The 26,329-nt window shown below is 31.3% G+C and overlaps 2 protein-coding genes and 1 long non-coding RNA gene across 7 annotated transcripts; all 3 read right to left on the bottom strand.

Annotated features, from left to right (window-relative positions):
- Positions 1-247: 247 nt before the first annotated feature.
- Positions 248-2,245, bottom strand: LOC120075081 (cyclin-D3-3-like). The gene is made up of 4 exons (XM_039028242.2): positions 1,404-2,245; positions 1,103-1,304; positions 837-970; positions 248-723 (listed from the first exon to the last, which is right to left on the bottom strand). Exons 1-4 carry the CDS (start codon positions 1,887-1,889, stop codon positions 469-471), a joined length of 1,077 nt encoding a protein of 358 aa, XP_038884170.2. The 5' UTR covers positions 1,890-2,245; the 3' UTR covers positions 248-468.
- Positions 2,246-8,766: 6,521 nt separating this feature from the next.
- LOC120076717 (Mannose-P-dolichol utilization defect 1 protein) lies at positions 8,767-14,162 on the bottom strand. Of its 5 annotated transcripts, none has more exons than XR_016529055.1 (10): positions 13,867-14,126; positions 13,183-13,336; positions 12,245-12,317; positions 12,011-12,077; positions 11,661-11,720; positions 10,741-10,801; positions 10,614-10,655; positions 10,064-10,223; positions 9,271-9,372; positions 8,767-9,064 (listed from the first exon to the last, which is right to left on the bottom strand). XR_016529055.1 is itself a non-coding variant. In XM_039030614.2 (8 exons), exons 1-8 carry the CDS (start codon positions 14,011-14,013, stop codon positions 10,120-10,122), a joined length of 708 nt encoding a protein of 235 aa, XP_038886542.1. In that variant the 5' UTR covers positions 14,014-14,162; the 3' UTR covers positions 9,713-10,119. The 5 variants fall into 5 exon arrangements, 1 of the variants encoding a protein (XP_038886542.1); XR_016529056.1 differs by having other exon boundaries at positions 9,271-9,351; XR_005481625.2 differs by having other exon boundaries at positions 8,767-9,372.
- Positions 14,163-19,310: 5,148 nt separating this feature from the next.
- LOC120076624 (uncharacterized) lies at positions 19,311-20,943 on the bottom strand. Its single transcript, XR_005481587.2, has 3 exons — positions 20,657-20,943; positions 20,494-20,556; positions 19,311-19,600 (listed from the first exon to the last, which is right to left on the bottom strand). It is a non-coding gene; the product is annotated as an uncharacterized LOC120076624 (long non-coding RNA).
- Between the last annotated feature and the right edge of the window lie 5,386 nt (positions 20,944-26,329).

The following is a 26,329-nucleotide window of genomic DNA, read 5'->3' as shown; positions in this document are numbered from 1 at the left end:
AGATTTTGTATTCAAGTCAAACCCAAAATCATTTCTTTCAAATCTCAAAACCAAAGTGGCCGACAAAATCTTCTTCCTCTTCCTTTCCTCCCTGTGTTCACATGCAAACAAAATCCAACTCCTTCTCCTTCCTTCTTTCTTATTTGCTTCGTTTTTCAGCTAACTCCATTACTAAAATTTAGATCTTTTGCGATTTGAAATAGAAAGATTTAGCAAACCCATGTAAGTAAAACAGACCATTAAACAATTAAACAACTTAAACTGCTCTTCATTGTTATAAGTTCTAATGTTCTTTGGATCCAGATAAAATGCCAGCCATCTCTGCGTTTTAAACTTCCGATTGCTCATCCATTGGCCCTCAACTGCAGAGATGGTAAGGCAATTTAACTTGCAGAATTCGATGAAAATATTGATTCATTCTTATTCAACATACAAGGACTACGAGGAAAAAGAAGAAAGGGAAGTTAATTAAAAGAGGGTTCTGAATTTTTCGCAATCTCCTGAGACCGATCCATTTGCTCTGTTCTTCTTCGTTAATGGCTCTGGCGAAGATGAAACCGACGAAGCCACTGACCACGAGTCGTTTGAGCTATCAGAGCTGAATGACACATCCATTACGCCGTTGGGGCTGCCCGGAATTGACCCAAATTTACGTTTCTTGAATTCGTCACTGTTTCTTCTAGATGCATTTGAGATCAGTTTACAGCATTCTTCAACATTCCCCTGTTTTAAGGAGAAAAATAAAATCAATAACTTTGTTATAACTTGTTCAAATCGTCGATTTGTTGGATTTGGCGATTTGGGTTGAAATGGGAATGGTAAATCTAAATATGGACCTTGTCGATTCCGAGGATGTTAAGAAGCTGGGAATCGTATTCAACGCTGAGGTGGGGTTCTTCCATAGCTTTGAAAACGTGCAGCATTGTGGCGGTGGCCATTACAGAAGGAAGAAAGGACATGAAATCTGACTCTGTTAGTCAAAAAAAGGAAATGAGTGGGGGAATGCATTCATAAAGATGGCGATATTGTTACTTTTGCTTAAAGGAAAAGCACCATATCGTCATGAATTAAGGGAAATGAAGTTTTATCTACGATTTCTTACCTAAAATAACAGAGAGAATAGTTCGTTCACACTGCCAAAGAATTTCCCAGCAGATATGGTCCTTGAATCCAAGCCTCCTTGAGATATAATCCACAAAAGAAAATGGGGTAACGGGATTCATCCGCCATTGAAGCGTAGAGAGCACAAGAAGCTCCATTTTCTTAATGGTCTTGGCTTCAAACAGATATCTACTGTCTTCCACCTACACAAGTCAAAAACCCCAACAGAGATTAATGATTAATGTGTCCCAGTCCGACCATTTTTCAGTTGGGTTATAATTAAGATTTCTGGAAAAACATACTTGTAGGTCCAATAAAAGAGGGACTTGGGTCTCCTCTACTTTGGCAGCAAGAGAGATGCAAGCAACAGCAGCAAGCTGAGACATCCATGGCTTATCTCTTTGAAAATGAAAACAGGACAGGAACCGATCCAAGTAATCGACAGCGAGAACCGCAGTGAGAGCAGAGAAAGAGTAATGAGCATTAACCTTCAACATCCACTCGACGGCGCTTCGTCGGGCGGAAGCAAGAGAAGGGTCAATCTGAATGGTTTTAAACAGTTCATTAGGCTTCTCTCTCGAAAACAGAGAAATTAGTTCATCGTTTTCCCAAAACAGGTCCTGCTCTGCCACTGCTAGAATCGGAGAACTAGATTCGGTTGTTAAATTAGAGTAAGGTTGCTTATCAAAACCCGTTTCTTCTTCTTCTTCTTCTTCTTCTTCTTCATCGTCGTCTTCCCAGTGGTCCTCTGAGCAATAAAGAGCATCAAGCGTATACGGTAGTACCATCTTCTTCTGAGAAGAAGAGGTTGAGATTTTGGTTCATTGTAGGGCGTGAGAGAAGGAAATGGAGAAAACAGAGGAAAGTGTGGAAGAAAACCAATCCTCTCCCATGGCTGTGAGCTGCGGTTTCTCGCTTTCTCTTTATCTAAATTCAGAGTGAAGAAGAGAGAGAGAGAAGGAGAGGGGAAAGGAAGAGTCTTTATTGGTAGGTTTTAGGAGCTGCCGCTATGGGCTTCTATCTACTGCTCAATCACAATTCACAAGTAATATTAGGAAAATTTTCTATTACTACTACCCTATAAATATTACCACAAAGTCTTTGGTTCCCACCTCAATGAATCATTTACAAATATTGAAACTTTAATCACATTAAAAAGTTAACCAAAACTATGAAGGAGCAAAAGAAAAGAAAGAAAGAGACATATTTGACTATAACACTCACTAACTACTAACGTGTAACTTTATTAAAATATTTATATCCTAAGATTATTTAATGTTTTCATTATTTTATTTATTTTCTTGTTATAGTCTATATACCTTAATTGAAATAGTCGTTTTTTTAAAACAACAAACAAATGTCACACAAATAACAAAAAAATAAAGTAAAAAGGTATTGGGAAAGATAGGGGAGAAGAAAGATGGAAGTAGAGGAGTAAGAGGCCATTTGGGGCACCAACTAGAAGTTGGTGGTGTGGGTTATTATAGTCTACTTCATTTTTGGAATACCAAATATAATAGTGATGTACAACTATTTATAACCTATGATTAAGTATAGTAATACCATTTCAAAACTTTATTTGTTGTTCTCACTTATCCTCTATTATTTTTTTATGATGTGGTGTTTACTATTTTCCACCCACACAAAAATAGTTTACACCTCAAACAAAAACTATTATAACTCATACTTAAATAATCCATCCCTCAAACACTAACTGTTACGACGTACTAACTAATATAATTCATTGACTATAATAATCGTTAACTATAATAACAAACTTAGCACCCCAAACACCTCCTAAGAGGTTGTTCACCATTTTTGTTCAAATGCTAACAAATATTTCTTAGCTTTTTAAGTTTAAGAGTATTTTTTAAACTTTTGAAAATTCAAGGATACTTTTGCACACAAAACACTAGATATTTCCATCCAAAACTAATTGTAATTATATTTTCTCGAATTCCTTTTGAATATTTAAGAGTATTTTTAAGAACAATGATTATGTGCTATCTAGGCTACATCTATCCCCATGCAACAATCAATTTTTTTTAAAAAAATGTTTGCCATGTGAAATTTTTTTATTGCATAACTAAATAAACTCCACAAAGATGGATGCAATCAAAGATACATGCCCCAAGTATTTTCTTAAGTTATTAGAGGAAAGATTTTTTATATTGAGATAGTATGAACAATTTTCCATGCTACCTACATTTATTGTATGTCACGTCAATATACTTTTAAAAATTAGAATAAGATCCACTGACATTAATATAGAATTTTACAAATATTTATGAAGATAAATTTATAATGTGAATGCTAGAAATATGGTATTACGCAAGTGCTTTAAATTTATTTTTTTTCCCGTTAATTAGATTTACATCCAAGGGTTAATAAGAGATGTCAGGTTATAATTAAGTAAAATTCTATTGTGATTGGAGCAGGGTGGTCCCCACCGAATTGGTGGATCCTCTGCGAGCAGGTGTATTTGAGTGTTTGTGATATCAGAAATCTGAGCCGTTGATGAAAATGTGGAAATATTGTTTTTCTTTATTTTAATATAATAATTATAGAATGATAGAGGTAATAATATAGGAATAATGAAATGGCCAAATGGGAGAGGAGTGAAAGTGGGGAGTGAAGAAGCGCTCACACACGCTTCGATAAAATGTGAAAATGAACTCACCAAAATTAAATAATAAAAACAAATTTCAAAAAAAAAAAAAAAAAAAAAAACTCTCAGCTTCTCCCACTTCCCAACCCCAATTAACAAAATCTCTCTTTTTTTTTTAAATAAAAAAAAGTAATTATAAATTCGACCAATCATATATGACATTTTAAAAAAAAAAATCAGAAATGAGCTGGCATTGACATGCATGCTAGACTTTTACCAATAGTCTCGGTGAATTCAATTTCACCCTTTTGATTTTTCTTTAATTTATTTTTCCTATGGTTGAAATTTCAAAACAACAATAATAATATAAGTGTTTGAACTTCTCTTTTTAGTTTTTAGTTCAATAATGTATGGAATTGAAAAATAAAAAATATTTAAATGTATTTCTTATATCACCTATCATTTTGCATCTCATCAAATTGTCCAATCATAATTTATCACATGTTAAATTCTTCATTTTTTTAAAAAAAATATTTTGATAATTATTTATGTGAGTGATGTGAATGGGATGCATAAGGATGGATGGTACTCGAGATGCACCCAAATAAAATTTGAAATGTTGAAATTCTAACCTTTCGATAAAAAATATATGGTATATATCTCGTTACTCACAAATATAAAGCAATTTGATCGAGACTTTTCTTACCTTCTCTACGTAAAGGGTTTAAATATTTTTAGTTTAAGAATAAAATCAATTTATGCCAATAAAATTTGCGCTATAATGGTAACTATTAAAATTCTAAACTCTCAAACTGTTAGTTAGAATTTCGTTTATCTAGGTGTATAAAACTTCTTTAAAATGCATATATTACTGCAAATTAAAGAGAAATATTGGAATCAAATAAATATTAGTGGTTTTTCATTAATATGAGCAATTTTCATCTTCTCTTTCTATTTTATACCTACTAATTATGCGCGATAATACTTTTTACCAATTTATTGAAACTTTTGGGAAGAGTAATTTTGTTTAAGAAATTTTGAGCTTATTTTAAAGAGAACCAAGTGTAATAATTTTATCTCGTGAATACTACATACATCTATCAAAATTTTAAGCTCCAAATCTAGTCATGATACTAACACAAGTTGTTTTGAAAAATTTCACTATTTCAATCACAAAGTCTCTCAAGTTAGTTTCTAGAAATTGACGTAACAAAATTCAAATGGCAAAACAAAGAGTTCTAGTTTGTTAAATGTTCTATACATTTAGGTCACGTTTATCCCAATTGAAAATGTAATAGATCAATTGAAATAAAAAAATAAAAAATAAAAAAAGTGAGCCTTATTTGGTTACTTTTGTGTTGTTTACTTATATTTTACATTTGTACTTACACATGGGTCCCACATCTAAATCTGTAATAAAATCATACAATCTCATTGATAAATAAAGAGTACTCAATCTGATTGTGCATAAAAAGTATGTTCTATCGTTACCATTGTGTTATAGTTACCATTACGATTGCTATCATTATTATTGTTAGAGCTAAAAAGTTTACGATTTTAATATATTTACTATTATCATTACTGTTTGACCCTCAAAAGTAGAGATAGAGGTAATGGTAACCGTAAATTTGACAAAATTAATAATTTTAAGTAAATGCAATCAAAATTAATCCAATCTCGTTTGCAATTCAAGTTCATTACAATTAATAACATTTTATTACGAGTACACTAATTTTCATTACAATTTGGTAAACGTGACCCTAAATACTTAAATATTTTTCATCACGTGGTGAAAAAAGAAGACAAGATTTGAAGGGCTACTATTTTTACAGCACCCACCTATAGGCTCAGTAAGATCAAAAGCAAAACAAAAGGTATATTATCCACAAAATTCAAATATAAAAAAACAAAACAGAGAGAGAGGGAGAGGAGGAGGAAGAGGGGGAAAAAAGTCATCCGATTGGTAGCTGAGAGGTCCTCTTTTTATTGTATATTTAAAAAGTTTTTTTTTTTTAAAAAAAAACCATAGAATATGAACGTAGAAAATACAGAAAATACTATTTAAAAAAATACAGCAGCACAAAAGAAAGAATAGAGGTATTTTGGGTCAAGGATCTCCACAAAAACTACACTCATTGGCTATCTAATCCTAATAGTAGGGCTACACCAACTACTATCTATTACTACGATCACTTAATTATTTTCGATGATTCAAATTTTTGTTCTAGGATAGTTTAATATTCTTAAACTTCTAAGTTTGTATTTATTAGGTTCTAATATATTCAAGTTTTTAATAAGTTAGATATAAATAATAACCTTGAAAATTTCAACATCTATTAACTTTTGGTTAATGATTAGGGATAGTCTAGACTATATTTAATCCAACATTTCCTTTTCCTTTGGTATATTAAAAACATTAAAACTATTTCAATTTTCTAAAATATATATTTGGCATATGACAAAATTTTATTGGGCATTTGGCTTGTACAAAGATTAGGGGTTTTTTTTTATCAATCCAATCAAATTTGTGTGGTTTGAAAATTTTCTAGGTTGGGTTGATTAAGCTAAAATAATTCAAACCAACCCAAATTTATTATTAACTTTAATATATATATATATTACTTATGGTACAATTATATATGCATATGTTTATTTTAATTTTATTTAATTTCATTATTTTTGGATCATTTTTCTCTAATAATTCCTAGAAATAGTTTTTTAACATTTTGGAAAGAAAATCTTCATTATATACATTGAAATTGAAATTTTAGTCTTAATTCAATATATGAAAATAATTAAAATTAACTTTTTACGTATTAATGTTCTTTTCAAAATAAAAACCTACAGTAACTCAATCAATCCAACCAAAATATTTTATGGTTGGATTAGGTTAGGTTCATTTTTTACTAAAGATTATTTGGATTAAAAAAATTTATTCCTAAAATAATTGGATTGAATTTAAAAAGTCATTCAACTCAATCTAACTCAATCCAGGAACCTGAAACAAAGATAGGTACAGTCCCACTCATTTTTTGTTTTTTTTTTTTTGGACTTTTTATCTCTCTCCTCGTGATGGTGGAGGAATGGTAGGATATAAGTGGGCAAGCAAGAGAGCTCATCGTTTGCAGTGAGTAATTAAAGAGTGTTGCTTTAGTGTACGAAAAAGTTATTTATTTTTATTTATATTTATATTTTTTAGAGCAATGGTGGTCAATAAGTTGGAAGAAGCATACAAAAGCAATGGCCTTAAACATACACTGAGAGGACTGTAATTTGAAGGAAGATTTTTAGAGAGATTAAGATTTTAGAAGTAGGTTTAGTTTAGAGTCAATATATAATGTATGTTTAGGGTTTAATTTGCTACAAACTGAAACGTTGCTTTCTTCTTTTTCTAACATCTTGTGTTTTGCACTTCAGATGCCTCAATCTACGAGAAAGGCAGATACAATTCTAATCCATGTAAGAAAAAGATAAGGTGCTTCTTCTTCTTCATCTTCTTCTGCTTTCCACTTTCAACATATAACCATAACTGTTTTTTTGAGCTTTAAATTCAGAATAATAAGGACTGTCTTTGCATATTAAGAAGTGTTTTCTGAAGTTGATATTTAGTCCATATACTTAAAAAAAATTAAAATTCATCTTCATTAATCGGAGTGTGACCAAACTTCACGTCGACTAAATAAGTAAAGATAATTATCACTTATTGTACACAGTTTTTTTTTTTTTTTTTAATTAAAAGCAAAGAGATAGTCCCTAACTTTATGGTTTGATAAATATATTAAATTACAAGAATCAAATTTATTTTAGGCTACATCTATCCTAGGAGAAACATAATAAATCAATGATAATCCGAAAAGTATATCCCATTTTATTACGTTTATTATTGTTCACCTGTATTTCATAATCGTAATGAAATTGACCCAGAACACAATCTTTGAGACGTGGAAGGCAATCAATTCGATTATGTTTTAGCAAACATGAATAAAAAAATAATCTAACCCATTATAATTGATTTATTAATGAAATTTCTTTGCGACTACGTCAATTTTTATTATAAGCCCTTCTCACTTTTCTAACTCACTTTTCTCTCTTTTTTTTATATATAAATTTATGGTGGGTTTCTTTTTTGAACTTTCAATTCTCTTCCCTCCATTGCATTTGTGAAGTGACATGAGTCGGCCTTTTCTTTTTCTTTGTTTTTTTTTTTTTTTATTATTAAGTGGTCAAAGTCAGATCAGAAATGGTAGCCAGCTCTTTGTCTGTGAAATTCAACTGAGACACGCCGGCTAGTAATAGTAATAATATGTCTCGAATTTTTGGACTCCCATCAACTTAGCTTTTGAACAAAAAATGCAAAAACCTTTTTTAAAAGCTGCAAGTTTTCTATTTTGTTTCGGTTCCCATTTTTAAACCCTTTATTTCAATTTTAATTTTATGAAACTATTACGTATGCATGACATGAGCCATGACTTTCAATTATTTTAATCAACTTCTTTATTAGATGAGGAAAAATTATTCTCCCTCACTTTCCCTTGATTTCCATTGTCATGTCAGGTAAGTCCTTTAACAATAGCATAGTGAATAAAAGAAAAATACATCATTTGATTGTGTGTGTATATTATATATGGCACATATATCGTACACTTCAATCAATTAATTGAATATATTCTTTAACAAAGTTTGGATTATCTTCAAATCTTGCAACCTCACTTCAAAACTGCTCTCATTTCAAACGGTTTTGCCAAACATGTCCGCATGAAATTTTCGTAAGACCGAAATAAAAAGTTTTAGAACATTGATGATCGGTTCTTAATAAGTTGGTCGGAATCATTTGTTAGCTATTAAAGGGCCATTTGGGACAAAGATTATTCTAAGACTATAATAACCACATTTTGCGATAGTAAATACTATTTCAAAACCCCTAATTAATTAGGATCAACACTATTTCAAAACCACAATTTGCTACAGTATTTACTATTTTCTTCTCAAACTAAAATAGTTTATACCTCAAATACATATTATTATTACCCAAACTAAAATAATCTACACCACAAGCATAAGCTACTATCATCCAACTATAATAACTTAGAATTATAATAACCAATTTCTTGTCCCAAATGGCTCTTGAAAATCTAAGAAACATCATGATGAGAAATGAGTTGACAACCCATTGCTTTCCCTTCCGGAATTATCATGACAATTCAGAACCAAGTACTACAAAAACATCAGTACATGCTCTAATGATACCCAGTTGAGGTGAAAACACCCCACTGCACTGACTACTGCACATTTCAAATCTTTTCCCACCTTTAACTTCATGCCAAACCCTGCTTTTCTTTCTTAAGCTTCTAAGCTCTGTATGGAGAGATTTAAAACACCCAAAACAAAAAATTCCTAAAACCTTCTATCCATGAAACTTGAAGAAACAAAAGCAACTTTTGCTAGGTAGCCCTAATGGACTATAAAGTTACGAGTCTTATAACATCCATGAACACACAAGTCAGCAAAGAAAAAAGAAAGTAAAACTAGTCAACAGGAAAAGAATGTAGAAATAAAATTACCCGTGCCAGCAAAGACAATTGCATGAACTTTATTCCTTTTGTGTTCAGATGATTGTTCCTTTTGTGCTCAGATGATTGAACCTTTGTATTGTATATTCGAATCTAGATATCAGATCATAATAAGAGGTAATGAAATAAGGAAGATGACATAGAAGAAAAAGTAGTGTTACTTCCACATTCTAAGTTCTAACAACATATATAAACCTGACTATTACTGGTATGTAATTTGACATTTCCTTTTATAATGGAATTCGTCTTGTAAGCACTGGGAACGCAGGTTCGACACTTTTTGCTAAGAGATGTAATTACCTACTCCATTCAAATGTACCTGGACGACATATTTCATATAGTTCCGTTGCTTACCAAAATTCCAAGTCTAATGGTCTAGTTTCAAACACTTTCCTTAAATGAATGCATGCAATTCACAATATATGACACAAAATTTGCCAAGATGGAAAATGATCATTCTGACTGTAGTAATTGAATTAGAACTATAATATAAGGGAAGTACATTCCACCTCCGTCCCCTCTACAACCCCAGATATAAATTTATGGGGGCCGGCAGTCGGGCGGGGATCTTAGTCAAAACCTAATGAATGATTCCAGCAAACAATGTACCATTATATTCCAAAAGAAAAGAAAAGAACTCCGGACTTCTTGTAATAAAATGATTATCTCGAGGAGAATTTGTTCGGCAATGAACTAAAGACTAAGCTTGAGAAATTGTCATGAAGTAGAGAGAGTCCAGAATCTTTCTTTTAAAAACATTTCACTTTGGTTCACCTTTACTTACTATATACAAGCTTTAATCTTCAATAAGGCAAAGCCGCAGCTGCAAGCATTCATCCTCTACTCTGTTTTCTTCTCTTTCTTTACATCCCTCTTCTGGTATAGAATTATCTGACTCAAAATGGTTCCGTTTGTTGCAATAGAAAGAGCCGATCCCATGAGAACTTCGACAAGATTTAAGGACAACAATTTGTTAAAACGAATAAACAACTAGGAAAAGAACTTGATGGATTATATGGGGGGCGGTGGGGTGTGGATTTGCCATCAAGTTCACAATTATAAAAAAGATGCAACCGATAAGTACAGAAAAAAAATATAACTTCCTGTCTTTTACAAAAACGGTATCTATGAAACTAATACTTTGGAGTAAAAAGTTAATTACTAAAAATAGTTACTTGTTAGATGTTCCTAAAGTATATCATGCTCTTTCAATACAGTATAGCACTAAGACTGATTTTGAATCCTTATATGATGTTATCACTACAACTACTACCCAAATAATTTAAGAGCGAAAAGGGGAAAAAATTTAAAAAAATAAAATAAAACAAGGATACCACTTCTTGGTGCATTTTCTTGGATGCTGGTGAAAACCCTCACTGCAAAAGAAAAATGGAATAAACATTGATGTCTTCACAAGAAAACTAATGCAACCAACCAAATTTCGTAACGCAATTGTCTTACCCATAGAACCTCCAAAGTTCATTAAGGATGTTAAAAAGCTAAGCTCCCCAGTACTTTTGTTCTGTAAAGTGAATATTATTCTTTTGAATGAGAACTTTCAATGAAGAGATATGAAACAAAAATACAATTAAGACATGGTATCAAGCTTGAAAACACTTATTTATAAATGTCGGTAATGCGACCAAAGTCTCACATTGACTAAATAAGAAAAATATCAACCATACAATATTATTTGGTATGAACTTTTAAGTGAAACCAAAAGAACAACTACGAGGACAACTTTACGCCCCAAGTCGACAATATCATACCAATTAGGAGATTTGTGGAGGGCCATTATCCGTAACAATAAACAATACAGGAAGAATACTTGGAAGCATGTCAGCACCAAAAGAGTAAAGACACCGAAGGTGGCAGGAAATAGAAGACTAGATTGCAACAAAGCTATGATTTATTTTATGACCACTTTCAGCTGATATAAGACTTTCTTAAATCTTACCAAAATCTTCAAACAAGGGAAAGGTGTACTTGAACTGTCATCGGTTAACATGATAACAGCTGGTTTTGTGATTACACGATTCAGTTTCGAATCACTTTCCTAATCTTTTTATTTGAAATTGGAGAAATTATTATGCATGACAATGGTACAGATCCCATTATCATTTAACATTTTTATCCACTCTCTCTTTTTTCTTCTTTCCCAAAACGGGATGTGTATTAGAAGTGAAACGGGGTATCTACAAGCCTACATCATCAAGCAACTAGCTTGCCAATGAGAAACAAATCAAACGTGGGTTAAATGAAATAATAGGAGTAAATTCAGCCATTGGTCTGAATCCTTGCAATGTTCATACAGCAAGAATGAAATACCAACATAACATTTATTGAAATTTTGAAATCGTATAATAGAACCTTCAACTTACAGAAAAATTCTTCCAGATTTGTGGGATCCTCGAGAAGAGAAAAATCGCATGTTGAGATGCCTGAAAGGTAGTTTCCAAATTAGGAAACCTTTTAGTATAGCGCTATTACAGAAGAAAGAATTCAATACTCGTAAAGGTAAGTCGTCAATTTTTCTTCATTTATTTACCTTCTTTAAGGAATGAACAAATGCATTAGTGACAGACAGCACAAACAAATATCTAAGGAACTCTTTACATAAAAGGAAAAAAAAACTGAGAAAGCTTGAAACATGGATTAAGCGATAAATCTTTAAAGAGAGAGAGAGAGAGAGAGAGAGAAGAAAAGACAAGAAAAACAGTAGGAGACTTACGTATAGAGCTTCAAAGAGAACAGGGTTAATTTGACCGGCTAAAACTGTTGGTGCTAGAGCACAATATCTGAGTGGCCAGCGTATTAAGGCAGCAGTAACAAGTTTCTCCATTCTTTTGCAAGAATTAATATATGAATAAAAAACCCAGGAGGATCTCAGTTGCAAGTTCCTTATTATTAAAGAATGCGACAAGAAACAATCAGAATCTGAACTAGAGGAAATAAAAAAGGATACAGTAATGCCCTGATCCACGTTTTCATACCAATAGGCTGAGAGTAATAGTAGATAACGGCAACCAAAATTATAGCTGCATCAAACAAAAAGGAAAAAAAGTAATGCCCATTAGAAGAGGATAATTCGGTTTAATTTATAGAAAAAGCATCCATGCATTTGTGTAAACAAAATTCGAATAAGCATATAACTAATGATTCCGGAAATGCAACCTGGCGCAATGAGCAAATAATGAACTAAGAGTTAGATTTGGTTATTTCAGACCTCCATTTTGTTCCATTATTATGAAGAACCTATTTATCTATACAACCAACTGTAACAGAGTGGTGTAGGGAATGGGAAGACCCACCAATTCTATATTTGATTTAGAAGCTATAAAAGTTATCCTTTACACTTGGGTTGTACTTATTTGACTAGGGTCCTCAGTTAACGATAGGGCAATGGCCAGGGATAAAACTATTAACCAATCTTAATCGAAAGCAATTTAAAATAAGAAGATGAACTAGCATCTGACTGCCCTATGCCATCCCTTGATTGACATAGTGTAGTAGGTCAAAGTTGCATCAATTGTTTAAGTGTAGATCGCAAGAAATTTTTTTACCGTATGTTCTTACATAAGGGTGTGAAGCGTCCACCTAAAATACAACTATATTTTTATTTTTATCTATCAACTTTCCATAGAAGTATAACCATGTACAGAACGTTAAATGACATTAATAGACTGACTATAAAAGAAGTATTCTATAAAACATTGTCCTCATCAGCAACCCACTCAACTCGCAACCTTAAACTAATTTAAGAATAACATCTAATCATCAAATATATTTTACTTTTTCCCATTTTGACCAATTGATGTTTCAATTTTTATCCGTAACTCATTTTATGAGGCTTGTTAAGAAAATGGCTCGGTGGCAGCAATATTCCAGTATCTCCTAATATACCTTGAACCAAGAGAAATGCCAGTTCCCCATAAGCTGAAAATGGAAGTCCTTTGTGGACACAATAAGCCAGAGCAATTGTGTAACCTACGACTTCTAGCTCAAAGGATATAACACTAAGTCCTCTGACACTCTGATGTTTCAAGATCTTCATTATCTGCAGAAATAAATTTTGCATTATAATGATGGCAAGAAGTAAAGCACCCACGACGAAGATGGAACAGGGATCCAATCTTCTCATCGTAGGATGCATATAAAACAAATATTAAGAATAATTCAGGCCGAAACATTGAACTGGAAGAGAACAACATAAATAATTTGAATTCAAAAGAAGGGTTCTTCGACGGTGATTGATATATCTTCAAGAGATTGATTTGGCACCTAATTAAACTTAGAGCAAGTTGCGATTCTTAGCTACAGACTATAAAATTTTAAATTACCGCCTAATTAAGTATCAGATGCTTGTGAATTACTGTACTATTTGAATCTAATTATCAACTCCCCTTTACACACCCCAAAATTTGTTCGCTAACATTTCACGAGTCTTGAATTGCATTACACAAATTAGAGGGCAAAAAGAAACTGGAGAACATTAATTAGAAAACGCTAGAGATCAAAGAAATGGATCTCTTGATAAAGTGAAAGAAATATAGATATGGTGTAGGGAGGGAAGAGAGAATAGGTTGCCTGAGGAAGCTTGACGGTGGTTGAAGCGGCGACAATGCAATAGCCGAGGAGCTTAGAGATGAGGGGAAGCAAGCAATCTTTCTCCGGGAACTTGCCGTGGCTTAGAGATCCGAAAACGCAGCTGAAATCCATTCCAAAAAACTCCATCTCCGCCCGCGTTCTTCAGATTACAACGCTGACGAAGGAAGAGGAAGATGAGTACAGGATCCGAGGACTTTCAATCCGATGCTGTACTTGTTGGTACCCAAATTTGGGCTACAACGACAAGACGGCACGGAAGCTGTCGATATGATGATGGGTTTCATGTCCAAAAATAATGGCCCAACAATACACCACTATGGGGGCCCAAGATTTTTTCTCTCGATTTTTTTTTTTCATTTTTAACAATTTAAGGTACATATTTTATAGGTAGCATTTTAGGATTAATTATTAAGTATATGTCTACCTCTTTAAAAGAATTGCAAATATAGTAAAATACATGAGATAGATTCTATAGACTCCTAATAGCAAAGTCTATTATCAGTGTTATACTCCAAAAGTTATATATATATATATATATATAACATTGTGTTATAACGGCTAATAATTTAAGTTTGATTGCATTGTGGTATATTTGTTAATTTATATTTGTATATCTTTTACCATTTAATGCGGGTTGCAAAAAATTCTATCAAAATTAAATATCAAATTTTATCAAGCAACAACTTAGCCTTAGTAGTTTAGAGCATATTGTGTTCTTAATCAATTATTGATCTAGACCTACACATGTAATCCTATTAAATGTTAATAATATCATTTACTATGTGGATTAATTCATTACAAATTTTAATAGTATGCAAACTGAGTAATACATGCTAGAGTTCATGAATTGAATTTTTTTAAAAAATTAAAAGTATATGAAGTAAATCATTGTAAACTAAAGTTCAGGAACTTGCATGAAAATTCATAAATTAAAGATATCAACTATATGTATAGTTTATTAAATTTAACATTATACTGTGTTCAGATGTACAACATAATATAGTTTACATAAAATAAAAGGGAAAAATATTTCCTCAATAATTAAAAAAAAAAAAAAGCTCTTAGTTAAGAACTTAACACCCTTTTTTTCCATAAATAATTTATTAGGTAAGACTTTGTTAAGAATAGGGGTGGAATCTGTTCAGTTCAGTTCGGTTTGAGGATCAAATCGAACCGAACTAAATTCTTTATATATAAACCAAACCACAACATTTTTGTGGTCGAATTGAACCAAACTGTACCACATATATTTGGTTCAGTTCGGTTTTAAAAATCGATTTCACCTTTTTTTTTCTCCTTATTTTTAAACTTTTTTTTTTGCTTCCTTTGCCTTTTATCTTACTCCTTCCTTCCACTTTCTCTTGTCTATGACACAATCTTTATCTTTTTTATTTTATTTTATTTTATTTTATTTTACAAGCTTTTCTAAACATAATTTAAATATCATTCCACATTAAGAACATGTCCAAATGACTACAATAAAAAGTTAAAAACTAAAGAGTTCTACAAAGTACACAATATAGAAATTTCAAATCATCACCTTCAAAGTTTTAAGTCACATAAAAGCAAATAACAAGTTAAACACTTAATAATAATATAGTAACATATTACAAAAGTCCAATCAATACAAACAAATTTGTTCATTTGTCAATCATTATTCTCAAATTTGTTCATTTGCCTTTCACATCTGTCTTCTTCACATTCTTTCCATTATTTGTCCCCTCACCCTCATTCTTCTTGCTTTTTTGCCTTCGCTGCTTCGTTCAAACCGACTATGGAAACTAAGAAAAATAATGATAAACTTCTTAGTTGTTACTATAATAAATATATAAATAAATATGTTAAAAAATATATAAATATGTTTTGAAGATACAAACCTTCCTCGTCATCTGCAATTTTCTCTAAGTATTGTCATAAATCAATGTTAATTTTTTCTGAACGTAACCAATTTTGTGCACATACAAGTGCCTCAATTTTGGTTGGAGGTAATGAGGTACGAAAAGGATCAATTACTCTTCCACTAGTGCTGAATGCGGACTCAAAAGCAACTGTGGATATCGAAACTACTAAAAGATCTCGTGCAATTTTGTTAAGAATATTATATTCAGAAGAATTTCCCTTCCATCAATCTAAGATATCAAAGTTATCTTCACGTTTAACACGAGACTCCAGTAAGTAAATATCAACTTATGAATCCACACTTTATGAATCATCTTCATCCAAATCTTCAAAATCAAAATGGACAACCTTTGAAGCACTTGTAGTTCTAAATGGAGCACTTTTAGAGGTGCATGAAGATTGACCCTTATTAGCAACTGACAGTACAAATTGTATTCGTTGAACAATGCTCACAAAACACCCTCTACCTTACTTCCTACGACTTTTGCCACATTAACATCAAATAACCGATTTAGGCAATATAAAAGAAATTTCATCTTATAACGAGGATCTAAAATGAAGGCAACATACAAGAATAAATTTGTTCTATCTTTTTTTCCCAATACTTATTAAACTTTTCTTGCATTTTTGTTGCCATTTCATTCAAAAGCACATCATTAGGACCAGTTGCACTTGAATATTTTTTTATGTGATTCTAAACAATACTAATCTCATGGAAGTATTGGAAGTAACATACAAAAACCCTGAAAGTCTAACAGTTACTTTATATAACACTAACAAGACTTTGGTAAATATTCTGAAAATGGTGGTCGATTCCCCCCCCCCCCCCCCCCCCCCCCCCCATGTAGACTATGTCATATTCTTCTAACCTCTTGAATATCTTTTTAAATTTTGTAGTTGCCTCAAACATCAAATAAGTAGAATTCCATCTAGTTTGAACATCAAGACACAACATACTTTTACTATCTATGTTTTCCTCTTCGATACACTTCTTAACTGTAGCAAGTCTAGTGGGAGAAAATCTAACAAACCTCACAACATCTTGAATTCGAACAAATGAATCATTAACATCTTTTAGGCCATCACATACAATTAAATTCAATATATGTGCATAGCATCGAACATGCAAGAACTCACCATTTAACACCAACCCATGCTCAAAACGCTTCTTCAGATAAGCAATGACAATATCATTTGACGAAACACTATCAACTGTCAATGTAATAACTCTTTCAATACCCACTGTTTTAGATATTTCTCAACCTCTTTTCCTATCGTCTCCCCTCTACGGTTTGGGTGAAATTAAGAATCTCTCATGTAACTTCCAATCTTTATCAATAAAGTGTGCAGTCAAAACCAAAAAGTTCATATTTTGGATTGATGATCAGGTATCGATTGTGAGTGACACTCTATATCATTGATTCATAAAAATGTCTTTCAACTTCTCCTTCATGCTATCATATATTCCCAATTATCCATAGCAATTGTTTTTCGAGAAGGAAGAACAAAATTTGATTCTACTAACGTCAAAGTCCTTTTCACAAGCCTCTTAAATCCCTTGGTTCTCTACGAATTTAAATGGAAATTCATCATTTACAATCATCTCAGCAAGTAATTTTTTAGCACTCTCAATAGTAAATATCTTATAACTAAATGAATGTGAACTATCTCCAACACTCTCTTTCTTCTTGAAGACCAACTTAATTTATGTTACATCTAACTTACACTTCTTAATCTGATAATGATTTTTTTTTTTTTACAGTAGTTTTCACTATGCATTTTCATAGTTGAATTTCCATTCATTCTAGGATGACACGATGAAATTCACAAGCATGCAATGGAAGCAAACAGAATTAATAAACACTCTAATCATATTTAATTTGAGTTCTAAAGCATGCTATTTCAGAAAATTGAAGAGAGTTTCAAGATGAACATACCTTTGATGATTTCTCCCAAATCCAAGCTACTATTCACTCCAAATCAGCTCTAAATTGATAGTGAATCACCAAGAGATCTTCCCTACTATTCTCAACCTTGAATTGAGTGGTAGAACTCGAATTTGATTGAATTTGGTGAAGGAAATTAAGGGTTCTTGTGAGGAAAAAGATGAAGTAGCTGAAACTCTTTTTTCGGCTCAAGAACGATACTTTCGTCTTTAAATTTGAGTTTTTTTTTTAATCTCAACATGCAACCACACTCAATCTAATTGATGGCCAGCAACTACTTCCCAATTCAAGTGGAAATTGTGTGATTGTGTATGAGAAGCACCTCATGTTTGAGAAAAATGGGAAAACCCCACTTTCTCATATTTAAAATTTAAATTTAAATTTCTTAATTTTCAAATTTCCAATTAATTCAAAATTAATTAAAACCAATTTGATTTAATTCATAATTATTTCAAAAATTCAATTTCTCAAATTGTATTTAAAATTGGAAATTAATTTGATTTTTAATTAATTAAATAATTTAATATCAAATATTAAACTAATCACATAATTGATTTTAAATATGAATCCTATTCATGCAAGTAATATTTAAATCAATATTTAAATATTATAAACTCTTCAATTTCGTTTAATTTCAATAAATTAAATGTTAATTATATTGAATATAATTAAACAAACCCTAATTTGATTTTTGAACTTATTCAAATTCAAACTCTAATTCAATTTGAACAATTCAAATTGATATCATTCCAAATTCACTCAATTTAATAATTCAAGGTGTTCATATTTTACGAGCTAATAGAGGGACATTATGGACCTACAGATCATGAGCTCCAACGATTAAGATTAATTGGTTAAAACTTTTTACATCAAATTAATCAGTATTCGTTAACTATCAAGTCACACCACTATAGCTAATATGTTGTTTTACCCCTGATATTACGTCTATATTACGTCTTCTTCCTTAAGCTCCTACTGATCTTCTAATGAACAATTGGTTTATGATCTAATCGGATCCCTCTTAGGCCAGTAAGAGAGTGGGCCCATTGTTCAAGACATGGATTCGGTATTTAAGAGAACAACTTTCTCCTATCCCTAAATCGGATAGGCGTGAATTCCGTCTTGACCCTATGTCCCCAGCTATCTACCCAGTCTTGTCCCTAAAATGGGAGGCTTATTGAGCTAGCGCTGTTGAGCCAACCTTCACCCATGCAAATCTAAGAATAATCCCGAATAGACAAAAGTTCATAGTTAGTTCAGTCTTAAACCGTAAACATCATTATATATTAAGAGTGACTTATTTCTTGGTCTGATCTTATGCAAACTCATTGCATAGGACACCATCACTCCTTATGTCAATACATAAACGAATCTGGATCACTTCGTTTGTAGTATCTTTACAATAACTTGTAACAGCTACAAAGTAGGTCACATCCAATAGTGTTACCAGAATAAGGTATCAACTTTAATCATGTACTATAGACCGTTTTGACTATTTACTCAAATTTTGATCCATCTTTATGTCTAAGTATTCATGTAATAGCCATAATCTTAGTTATAGGATTTAGACTTTATGAATGCAATTAATAGATTCAATATCTTTATTGATAAAAGAATATGTTTAATTTACAAATTGCGAGTTCTTGGACATAAAACCCAACATGACATGCATGAGGATATCATCACTATATTTAGAACATTTAGTAAAGTGATCCCATACTATAGATTAGTTTTTCCTCTTTCTTCCATTTGCAGGCTTTGATGATCTTTTGGTGGTGGTGAAGGTATCTCAATAACATCATCATTGGAATCGTTGCTCTTGCTCATTGCGAATCACTAGTAGTTATAGGTAAATTTTGTGATGGTGCCTATAAAATGCATATAATAAAATAAAGATAACTCCTATTAAATTCATTTAGGATGACTATAAATAAATTGAAACCAAATAAAATTGAGAAATGACACTGATCTTTAGTCTTTAGTTAAGCTTTCCTGTCATTCTCAAAATGTTAAAGTTATTCCAAAACCCTAAAATAAAAGCAACCAAATCTAGGTAATACTTAAAATTATTTTGTTTCAGAGCTTTTATCCAACAACTAAACAACATAACTCATGTGATCAACTTTGCATTAGCCAGAGAAGCTATAAGGTATGCCATTTCCTCAAATATCACTTTCTTCACATATATATATATTTTTTAATTTTATCGAATTAATACACTTTTCTCTTCTCTTCTTCACATATATGATCAAATGAAAATCTAACTAATATTTAGGCTAATTGACAAATTTTCAGATAGTTAAAAAAGGAAAACAGAGAGAAAACTTATTATTATCAAACAAATTAGATAGAAACAAGCCAAACCGTAAAAGCAGTATCAAAACTAAGTATCAAACATGAAATTTGAAATTCGAAACAGAGGAAAAACACCAAGTAAAAGTTAAGTACCAAACATTCGAATGAAACTTGAAAAGATATCTAATTTGGATAGGGAATATTAGAATAACACCATGTAAAAGCTAAGTATCAAACATGAAATTTAAAATTTGAATAATTCTCAGTCACAAACCAATTAAAAGCTAAGTATCAAAATTAAAATAATAGATCGAAGAGATGTCAAATCCATCATAAAATAAACGAATGAATCTAGATCAGTCACAAGCCAATTGAAATTTGAATGAATCACCAAGAAAAAGAACTTATAGAAAATCAAAATGAGTAATTATGGATCAAAAAATAAATGAGAGAGATAGGAATGAACCAGAAAAATAGATCGGAGTCGGACAGATGTCCGATTGAGAAACAAAGATCGTGATTTTGTGCCCTAATTGAGATAAGGACAAATGAGAAAGAAAAATTAAAAATCACATCTAAATCAAAATAGAGAGAAAATAAAACTAAGAAAAAGAGATACAAAAGTTTACTTGAGGATCGGAAAATTTGAGTTGCTGGTGTGGACGACAGCAGTTAGTGGGATCAAAACAGAAAAGATGTTGATGCAAGGGTGGCTGGTGGAATCATAACAAAAAATTAAAAATCAAAATAGAGACTTGAGAATCGAGATTAGAAGGTGTTGATGCAGGAGATGGAGGGTCAAGTCGAGAGAGAAGAAGGTGTTGATGTAGGGGTGACCGAGTGGAATTGAGAGGGTTTCGAGATGGAGGTCGAGAGAGAAGAGAATTGAGAAAAAAAAGTCTTCTATAGAGAAATTGAACTAAAAACCCTAACCTTAGAAGTATATATATTAAAACGGTTCGGTTCTGTTCCAGATGCGGTTTTCGAACTCTGAAACGAATCGAACCGTTTAATTTCAGTTTTCAAATTCTAGCGAACCACATTGAACCAAATTTTTTGGTTTTGTTGATAATTCGGTTCAATTTTGAAAATCGGTTCGGTTTATGCGATTTCACTTAGAATAGCCAATAAAATCCAATGGGACCACATTGATAAATTATCAATGTAATGTCAATATATTATAAGTCTTATATATATATATATATATATATATATATATATATATATATATTATTTACGGAGTAAATGTATTCATTCAATATTTATTTTTAAAAAATAGACTCCATTTGGTAATAATTTGGTTTTTGAGTTTTTGTTTGTGAAGATTAAGCCTATAGACAGTACTTCCACCTGAAATTTCTTTATTGTTATCTACTTTTACCAATGGTTTAAAAAATCAAGCTAAATTTTGAAAACTAAAAAAAATAACTTTTAAAAACTTGCTTTTGTTTTTCTAAATTTGACTAAGAATTCAACCATTGTACTTAATAAAGTTGCAAACTATGGTAAGAAAAATGGGGAGAAAATATGCTTAATTTTCAAAAAACAAAAAAATGAGATAGTTACCCAACAAAGTCTTAGTTATTTATTTTTTTTTAATGATTTTTAAGTGAAAAATCAAATAGAATAAGGTGGTTACAGAGAAGTCATCTCAATTGTCTATGGTTAATTTCAAATCTCAATGACTAAAAGTTGTTAATTTAAAATTTTAAAAATCAAATAAAGCAAAATTCAAATATCATAATCGAAAAGTATATGTTACAATCAATTAAAGTTGCCAAATACAAATTAAACAAACTTTTAAAAAAACTAAAATTAAAAATAATCAAGCATGATTTGTTGTTCTTAAAAATAAGAAATTATTAGGCTTACAAGTCATCTTTTTTAGTACAATTAGAGGTAAGAAGATTCAAACCTCGTAGTTTCTAATATACCCATATACCAATTGAATTATATTTGGTTTAGTTTTATAAACTAACTTTTAATTTTTAAAAAGAGTGAATATATAAAAAAAAAAAATGTAACTTTTACATTGCGTAGTCTAGATTTCAAATATGCTCGTAAGACGATAATTGAAAAAATAATAAAAAAAAAGTACGAGAGTTAATAAAGTTAATTTTTTTAAAAAAACATGGAAATAAGTCAGAAAAAATCATTTTTTTTTTTTTTTTTTTTTTACTGACATCATTTAATTTAGATTTAAAGAGAGAAAAACTAGTTGAAAAGTGAATTTAATTATCGCAAAACAAACAAAAAGGCACATGTTATTTAAAAATAAAAGTGGCATATGAGGCCTAAGGGTAAGGGAAGAACAAATTAATAATAGTCCATTTTAAGCAAAAGTGGGAAATTAAAGTATAAAAGCAAGATCATTCACCACTTTGTTTGGTTGCATCAATAATGTTGGAATGGAATGGAATTAACTTATTAACGAGGTCAATTTATATTATTTAATTGAATTCATATATAGACTTTGCTTTAACCTTTTTTCGTGGTCATTTTATAATCAATAATTTATTTTAGTATTATTTAAATTTCATACGTGGATTCAGGATTGCTGCATTTGTTCTTTTTTCCCCCTCTTGCAGCACAAAAGTAAAGCCAATGGAACATAAAGCAATTAAAAGAATTTAAAAGAAAAAGCTAGCGAAATGTCCTGCCCCACCATTGATTTAGAATTAAAGAAAAAAGGAAAAAAAAATATATTTGGTCTTCCTTCCACACAATTATTGGTTTCCTTTTTTTATAACTTTTTTTTTTAAAAAAACCCTACCTGATATTTTAAACGGAATAATGATTAAATACTATCTAAGTCGCACATAATCCTCATACTCCCTCACTTATTAACCACACAAAAATTGAATTAGAAAATAAATTATTTTTAAAAAAAATAAAAATACCACATGGCAAAATTTTATTGGACAATATTTGGGATGCGTCAAAATAAGTGTATCTAAAGGAACACCTAAGTTTTTTTTCTTTTAAATAGGACATATATTAACATCTAAGGCCGATCATTGATAAGTATTAGTTAAAAAGATAACCAGAGTATAATTAAATGGATGAAGCATATACTCTCTCCATGAAAATATTATATTTTTAAATATTTTTATTTCTTCTTGTTGTTAGACTAAAAATGAGCATAGTTAAATAGATAAAAAAAAAATTAAATGTAGAAAAACTGTCGAGCTACTTATAGCAATTAGTAAAAAAACATTGATAGATACGGATAGATTTTTATCAGCGTCTATCACTGATATCACTGATAAAATTTTATCAATTTCTATCACTAACAAACATTGATATGTTTCTATTAGTCTCTATCAACCTCTCTTAAAAAAAATTAAAATTTTGTTATTTCGTATAAATAATTTTCTTTATTTTTTCTATTTTTGAAATCCCTAAATAGATAATATTTAATATTGAAGAATTCAATGACTAAAGTCACGTTAATAATAGTGATTTTAGCAAAAAGAAAAAAAAATGCTTATAAGCGATTTATTAAAAATGAATTTTATCTAATACATTTAATGTTTGGTTATTGCACTTTTAGAAGTGATTTTGACGGTGAAAAAATAAGAGAGAAAAGAAAGAAAAGCGAGAGCACTAAAAAATAAGAGAGAAAAGAAAGAAAAGCGAGAGAACAGTTTAGAGACACATGGGGGGACATACAGTTTGACACAAATTTATGGAGAGATCAAAATTTCAAAGAGAGATAGTGTTAGAGAGGTGAAGAAAACTTCAGGGGATGATAAAAATTTTAGTGAGAAATATTAGAATTTAGTCATTTATTTGAAACAAACTCATGATTTCATCAATCATATTCTTAGAAAAAAATTGTGGAGAGAGGTACAAAAGTTTAGAGAAAGTTGCAAAATTTTGGAGTAAAAAATTGAGAAAGATGGCATAAAAAATCTAGAGAGAGATGAAGTTAGACACTACTGAAATTAGAAAGAGAAGATATAAAAAATATTTGGAGATGTTTGGTTTACCAACATGAATTGAGTTGAGTTCGTATAATATGCAACTCAATGTTTGGTAAACCAATTTTAAATGTTGATGGAGTTGAGTTGGTATATTTTACCAACTCACTCCAATCTCTATTCTTCTAATGTTTTCAATGACTCCATCTGTCAGTCACTGTCGACAATTATCGCTACCACACTCTAGGAACCAATTTTGGGCTCCGAAAATCACCTCCGATGACAACTCTGGCGACCAACTCCGACGACCAATTCCGAACTTCGACAACCACCTACAATGAAAAATCTGGTGACCCAACTCTGACGACCACCTTCATGTGACCAACTCCAACGACCAATTTTAGGTTCCAGCAACCATCTCCAACAACAAACTCTGATGACCAACTCCAACAATCACATTTGTAAACTTTGACAACCACCTTTGACTATAAACTTCGATAAAAATCACCTTCGATAATCAACTTAGATTACCACCTTCGAGCAAGCAACTCCGACAACCACCTCCGATGACAACTCTGACGACCAATTTCGGGCTACAGCAACCACCTTCGTCGACAACTCCGGTAATCCAACTCCGATGACCACCTTCGCACGACCAACTCCAACAACTACCTCCGACAATAAACTCTGATGACCAACTTCATCAGCCACCTTTGTAGGCTTCGACAACCATCTTCGACTACAAACTCTAACGAAAATCGTCTTCGATAATCAACTTCGAGTGAGCAGCTACGAAAACCAACTCAATACCACTTTCATGCGACCAACTTCGAGTTTCGACAACCATCTCCGACTACAAACTCCGACAAGAATCATTTTGGATGATCAATTTCGACAACCACCTTTGCGCAACCAACTCTGACGACCAACTTCGGGCTCCAAAAATCACCTTCGACGACAAACTTCGGCGACCAATACTCTAATACCGCCTTCACATGACCAACTTTAAACTTTGACCATCTTCAACTACAAACTCCAATAAAAATTATCAATAATCAACTTCGACAACTATTTTTTACTATTATAAGATCGATGACTGTTAAAGTATGTTATAGGGTTGTTGATTATATAAATAATATTATTTTGTCCACATTAAGTGTAATACATCTTATACATAAAATTTGTAAAATATACTTTTATTTAATTGAATTCACATACCAAAGGAGCGTTAGTAATATTTGTAAAATATGTATTCAGTTGAAAAGTAAGTAATACATAAAAAAAAACATAAAATAGATATTTTTTTCATAGAGCATTTTATGGCAAAAAATAGTGAAACATAAAAACTTGTTCTCTGATGATCCTCTAAATTTAGAAGAAATAAAATTGAAATTATTGAAGAAATGTAGTGGCGTTCCATTGGTTGCTAAGATGATGGGGCAGATTTAATTAAAAAAATTAATGAAAGAGTAAAAAATACATAGTAACATCAGGAATGAGAAGAAAAAGAAGATGTTGATGAAATTCATGGAGAAAAATTAGGAATCAAAAGTTTTGATTTTTTTTTTTTGTTCCCATTTCATTTAACTAAATTCCTGCAAGAAATGTAGTGAGTTAATTGTTGTTCATTACCTAAAAATAAAGAAGAAAGAAAAACTTTAAAAATTAAAAGGAAAAAATTGCAATCCATATTTTATTCAACATAAAGATTGGTAAAATTATTGATTTTTTTTAAAACAATATTTTTTAATATATAATGACAAAAATAAGGTTGGAGGGAAAGTATTCCCAAAAATAGGTTTTTAAATTGTGTACCAGGTACACGATTACATCTTAATCGTGTATTGGGTACACGATTAGCTCTAAATTGTGTACTGGGTACACGAGTCCTTGTCCATCTAGCACGTGCACTCTGTCGTGGCAGTCATGTAGGGTTGACTGAGCGGTACACGATTATCTTAAGTTGTGTACCTGATACACGACTTTCTCTCCATTAAATTGTCGCCCGCCCCTTCTTCTTCCTCATTGAGAGCTTTCTGCCTTCTGCCTTCCGAAAGATTTTGCTTGAAAATTCCGAAATCTTGCTTCTTTTGTTGCATTTCTCCGTCCAAAATTTTGAAATCTTCCTCATTTTGCTTCTATCTTGTGCATCCAAACGCCTCCATTTGCTTGAAATCGTTCGTCCATTCGTCCATATAACAGTTGCGTTTCTCCATTTGCTCCAAACGCCTCCGTCCGTACAAAATTGTTCGAAATCGTCCTCCATTTGTTCGTCCGTCCAAAATCATCTGAACGCTTCTGTGATAAAATTCTTTGTTTTTCAATATATAATCGTCCAAACTTAGATCTTATATTTTTTTATTTGTTTGGGCTGATTTA

Source organism: Benincasa hispida, chromosome 4, assembly GCF_027475165.1.
Source record: "Benincasa hispida cultivar pf3 chromosome 4, pf3_genome.v1.1, whole genome shotgun sequence".
In the NCBI taxonomy this organism is placed as follows: Eukaryota; Viridiplantae; Streptophyta; class Magnoliopsida; order Cucurbitales; family Cucurbitaceae; genus Benincasa; species Benincasa hispida.
The sequence above is the reverse complement of the archived record's forward strand: the minus strand, read 5'-3'. Positions and strand labels throughout refer to the sequence as shown.